At 55.1% G+C, this 5,101-nt stretch overlaps 1 protein-coding gene across 2 annotated transcripts; it reads right to left on the reverse strand.

The window, feature by feature from the left end:
- Nucleotides 1–412: 412 nt before the first annotated feature.
- On the reverse strand, nt 413–4,716 carry Sohlh1 (spermatogenesis and oogenesis specific basic helix-loop-helix 1). 2 transcript variants are annotated; one of them, XM_031373334.1, is made up of 8 exons: nt 4,467–4,716; nt 4,054–4,185; nt 3,608–3,755; nt 3,040–3,164; nt 2,710–2,807; nt 1,885–2,071; nt 1,324–1,400; nt 413–781 (listed from the first exon to the last, which is right to left on the reverse strand). In XM_031373334.1, the coding sequence occupies exons 1-8, from the start codon at nt 4,529–4,531 to the stop codon at nt 579–581; spliced, it is 1,035 nt and encodes a 344-aa protein (XP_031229194.1). In that variant the 5' UTR covers nt 4,532–4,716; the 3' UTR covers nt 413–578. The 2 variants fall into 2 exon arrangements, with proteins under 2 accessions (XP_031229194.1, XP_031229193.1); XM_031373333.1 differs by having other exon boundaries at nt 4,054–4,188.
- Between the last annotated feature and the right edge of the window lie 385 nt (nt 4,717–5,101).

The raw sequence follows: 5,101 nt of genomic DNA on the forward strand, positions 1-5,101 counted from the left end.
TGGAGTGTCTCCAGATGTTGACAGCAGGACAAGCCCTCAGCCTGCCCAGGAGAACAGGAGAAAGACAAATACCTCTGTGTAGTCTGCCCACAGCAGCCCACTGTGGAGGGGTGTGGGCCAGACCCAGAGGGTCCCCAAGAACCCATGTACAACAAATACAGGGGTGACTGCAGTAATAGGGGACCAATGCTGTACTGCGGGAGAGGACACTGGGGTCCCCAGAAAGGCTCCACCCAAATCAAACACCTGACCCCAGGGAGGAGGAGGAAGGCACCGGGCACAGATGTAGGTTATTCAGGATCCTACCAAGCTGAGACCATCTCCTCAAAGACCTAGACAGCTGCCTGTGCTCTGAATGGAGGCGGGGCAATGTGCCCAATGAATGGGATTAATTACTCAAAAGCCAGGGAAATTTTGCTTCTGCCAGAAAAACCACTTTTCCTCTTTAATACAAACTCCACTCACAGCCTTGCCAGCCTCCCTCAAATTAGGCTGCAGCTGCAAACCAAACCCAAAATACAACACCCAGGCAAGGGACAGCTCCCCCAGCAAACTAAACCATGGGGGCGACTAAGCTATCAAGGGAAAAAGTCAGGGAAGATGCTGTCAGCTTCATCCTTCAGGGCCAGGCCAGGGCTGCCAAAATCCAAGCCCCACAGCTCTACAGGGCCAGCCTGGAGCTCTTGGGAGCAAGGCTCAGGGTCTCCGAGGAAGCTTGATTCTGCCCAATCCACTGGGCTGCTCCTGGCAAGGGCTGGGCCTCCTCTGCCCTCCACTGACCCTGGAAGGAAAGGCAGTATCAGTAAGGCAGGCATGTACCCCAGACACTGGCAGAAGACTGGACAGAGCATGATAGGGGTTCCCGTGCTGCTACCACTGTGTCCACTCTAGGTGCCTGTTGCCCCTGTGAGGGAATGTGAACCACATTTCTCTCCTCCTAGTGAGGTAGGCTGAAGCCAACTCTGGTGGCTCTCCATGCCAGAACCCCAGCGGTGTTCACTCAGCACCGGATCCTAAAGGTTGAGGAGATGCACAGTGTATGAATTGTCCTGGTGCTGACCTAGGAACATTACTGAAAACACCCAGGACTCACACAGCCATTTCTACATATCATGTGCTCATGTCATTGCACATGGTCAGCCTTTACCTCTGTCCCTGCCCGTCATCTCGATCATCACCAGATGGGCGGAGATGATCTGGGAACCTTGAGTCAGACAGCAAGCTGGGATTGGGTACAGTCTCCTGGTCCTGTCTGGTTGGACATAGGCCCCAAAGCCAGGGCCGGGGTGGGGAAAGGCAGCCTGGGCTCATAGCCCCACTCACCCAACCACCAGTCAGGATTGGTGGTCAGCAGAAAGGATGCTCCATCCACCACTTCGGACCCTGCCCCTGTGGTGTACCTGGAGATGAGAAGATCCCCAAGTCACCACAAGTGCACCCAGACACTAGAAACACAACAGAAGCACAGCCCAATCCTGCAAAGGCCCCTCAGATGCCTCAGAGACTCACTCCAGCAGGGCCAAGTATAGAAATTGCAGCCGAAGGGCACAGGCCATAGCCAAGGTGCTCTGCTGAACAGAGATCTGTTCTGGCTTCTCCAGCCACAGCCTCATCCCTCCCTTTGCCTCCCACACCCCAGCTGGTGTGTGTTCCCCAAACACAAAATTATTTCACCATCAGCCCAAACAAAAGACAATTAGGAGACAAAAATGTTTTAGAAACACATATCAGAAAGCCACATGGTGAGCCTGGCTTGGGCCAGCTGCCTGGGCCTCCTCTCAGGGTGGTGTAGAAGTCAGGGACAGAAGCTTTCAGAAGTGGAGAAAAGCAGAGACTAGCGCTAGGCTGAAGGCAGGCCAGTGACACAGACTCAGAAGCACCCACCTGGCATCAGGCACAGATGCCAAGACCAAGTTGGCCTCCTCAGCCAGCATGCCCGGAGATTCAGTGTCCCTGGCCAGGGATCCCACCTGGTGTGACCCACCAGAAACAATGTCGCTCGCCTCAGGAGTGGCTGGCTGCCAAGAGTGAGGGAGCCAGGGTGGGAGCCCAGGACCCAAGCTGGAAGACTCTAACAGGGAGAAGATAGGTTAGCCCACATGGTTTAGGCCAGGCACTGTCCTACAGTGTGTGCATGTGAAAGCCAGAAGCACTTGACAACAGGTGACCAAGCAGGGGAATGTCCAAAACCAGGTGTCCAACTCTGGGTCAGGGCACATTCTTAGAAAACTAGTCACAAGGCCTTGGGTCACTCACGTGGGCTCCAATCAGGAGTTCCTCTCAGCACTGCTCCTATGACCTTGGGCTCCTTCCTCCCTCAGACCAGCTGCCTGTCCCCACAGCCCCTAAGTATGTGGCTCTTAGAACCCCTTCCGGCCAGCTGAGACTTGTAGACATGGCAAATATAAATGATGGGAGACCAAACATCGAAGAAAGGCAAACTGACATGAGAGGCAGCCCACCTGGTGACTCACTGGTACTTCCTGACCAGGGCGTGGCACTAGGGATCAAAACCCCATGCACTGGAGATACAGCTAGAAAAGCTGCAGGCCTCACAGCCAACCCAATTTCAGCACAGGCAGAGGCCAGGCAGCCAGCTGTTCTATACTCTGGGCATGGGAGAGGCGGCCCTTTCAGCCACAGCAACAGTCATTTCAGGGTCATAGGCCACCTGGGGCTCACTGAATGACAATGTGCTTTGGCACTTACCAGGACAGGAGGAAGGTCTCTCCAGTAGCTCTGACACTCGCTCAGTGGCTTGGTTCTGGTCTGTATCCAGCATCGCACAGCATAGGGGTTCCTGTACCCTGAAAAGGTGTAAGGCATTGAGGCGTTCAGAGCCCAAGAATCCCCCATCTTCCCAGTGCCCTGAGTCTGCTGACAAGATCACCCTGTGTAATGTCACAGCAGGCTCTCAAGGGACCATCTAAAGACAGTTGAGCAAGAACAGTGATGTCACAGGTGTGTGCATACTATTACGAAGCTAATGTTACTGCTCAGATAGAGCCCAGGGCCCAAGGACGGCCCAGGGAGACTAACCGAGCCACAGCAGGTGCTTGTACTATCCCGGAGTCTGGCTTGCTGTCTGCAATTTGATTCGCCAGGGTTACCTGCAGAACATCACCCTGCCACATGTGCCACATCTCCTGGGGAGGCTGAGGAACCTGAAGTTTAAATACACACAAACCAGCCAGAAACTTAGGGATGCACAGGGAAGGAAAGCCGTGTGCAGACTGAAGCTTCACTCCTCAAACACCACCACCCCTGCTCATGAGTCAGGCTGTATCCACTCATGCGCCATAAGTGTACATGGGACTGAGAATCGGGCAGTAGTCTTGGGCTCAAAGGACAGAAGTCTGAGTGTGAGTGTTCTTGGTCAGAACTGGACATTTGGAGACTCTGAAACTCCCACACACTGGCATCACTTGCCCCTCTAAGGAGAATACCAACTGGCATGGTTTGAATGCAATCATGAGGGTGCAGAATGTGTGGCCGCCTTGGGTTGAAGGCTGGGGCCCAAGAAGACAAGGGGCATGACGCCCCTCAACAAGGATGCCCCATAGCAGACCGGCTGCAGAGGCCTGATGAGGCTCGCCTTCCGACTCACAGAGAGTTGCTCCCAGCTAGGATCCATGCTGTGGGCAAGCTGGAGGAAGTACACAGACATCTCCAGGACAGATGCCATGTCCTCCCGGCGGCCATCAAACTGAGGCAGTAGAGCCCGCAAGCGCTCACAGCTCAAGGAGATCCGCCTCCTGCTTCCAGACAGGGAAAACAAAAATCCTACCCTCACCGGATAGCAAAAGAACCTCTGGAACCCACCACTGAGCAGCCACCAAAGGCCTGTTGCAGCCCTGCAGCAACTCGGATCTGGTATGTGAAAGGATGAATCCAAGTCAAGTTGTAGTAACAACTGGCCTGACCTACTCCACAAAGCTGAGCTTACTTGGGGATCTGGTTTTAATCCTGGTTGGTCCAGATGGGTATATGCTCATTAAACCACAGCCCTAAACTCCTCCACTGGCATACTGCCCACCCCGAGGCTGCCCGCACCTGCGTTCTCTCTCGCTGATCACGTTTCTCCGAAGACACGGGCCCCAGTTTGCAGCAGCCACAGGAGCTGTGCAGAGCGCTGAGCTTTGTGAGGGAGTCTGCAAGCTGTCTTGAGTCTCGGGCTGAGGAGTCCTGCTACAGAGAAAAGAGCCAAGACCACCTATGAACCCCACAAAAGGCACCAGTGCCCCACGTGGGGAACTAGGACATTTGGGGTGGATGTCTGGAAGAAGTGAAGACTGGCCTGGGTCATCCAGGAATACCACCTGGCCAGCTCATGACCCCTCCCCCACCCCCTCCACGCCAAAATGGGAGCTCTGCCTGACTGTGCCAGGTTAGGTGAAGATGTAAGTCATCCCCGGGCAAAGGCCTTGGAACCTGACCCTTTCAGAGCCCGTCAACCCAAATTTTACCTGCATCCCGTAATGCCGGAGACTCCGTAATCCTCAGTGGCCCGCTCGTGGCCACCGGACGCCATTGGCACGAAGTTGGAGGGAAGCAACAAGCTGGAAGCCACAGAGAGCCCCCTAGGTCTGCCCACCAGCCCGCTCTCTCACCCACACTCTGCCTACCAGGAACTCTGCATCCGAACAGCACCTGGCTGCCCACTCTTATGAAAGCGTCTCGCCACCCCTCCCCCACGCCTGCCCACTTCGTGCTGGGCTTGCCCCGCCCCTTCTCGTGTTGGACTTGCTGCTTCACGTGCAGGCCTTCGGACCACGTGACCTGATCACAGCCCACGTGATGTGATTGATAGCTTGCAGCTCTGTTTCTGGCCCCTTTGCCAGAAAGTAGCAACACTGTTCCACTCAACAGGTCTCTAGCGGATTTCTAGGGGGCGTAGCCAGCGGGGTGCCCAGGCCTCCGCTTTCTCTTTTTGCCAAGCATTTGTTCCTTCCCACCCAAGGTGACTCTGCCTGCAGCTCTTTGGAGCAGACTACAGGGCTATTTGGAGTCCAGCCCTGCCCTCGAGAAGCTCACAACGTAGTTGGGAGAAGAAGGCTGTTCCTTAATGTAAGTGACACCTATGGGACCCTGGCCAGTCTCA

The sequence above is a fragment of the Mastomys coucha genome, unplaced genomic scaffold, assembly GCF_008632895.1.
Source record: "Mastomys coucha isolate ucsf_1 unplaced genomic scaffold, UCSF_Mcou_1 pScaffold15, whole genome shotgun sequence".
Taxonomy (NCBI): domain Eukaryota; kingdom Metazoa; phylum Chordata; class Mammalia; order Rodentia; family Muridae; genus Mastomys; species Mastomys coucha.

Excerpts from the sequence above, each read along its gene's own strand:
- Sohlh1 (XM_031373333.1), bottom strand. The coding sequence starts at position 4,531 with ATGGCGTCCGGTGGCCACGAGCGGGCCACTGAGGATTACGGAGTCTCC. Across the intron at positions 4,189-4,466 it reads TCCGGCATTACGGGATGCAG|CAGGACTCCTCAGCCCGAGA; the intron begins GTAAAATTTGGG and ends TTTTCTCTGTAG. Across the intron at positions 2,808-3,039 it reads CAAGCACCTGCTGTGGCTCG|GGTACAGGAACCCCTATGCT; the intron begins GTTAGTCTCCCT and ends ACACCTTTTCAG.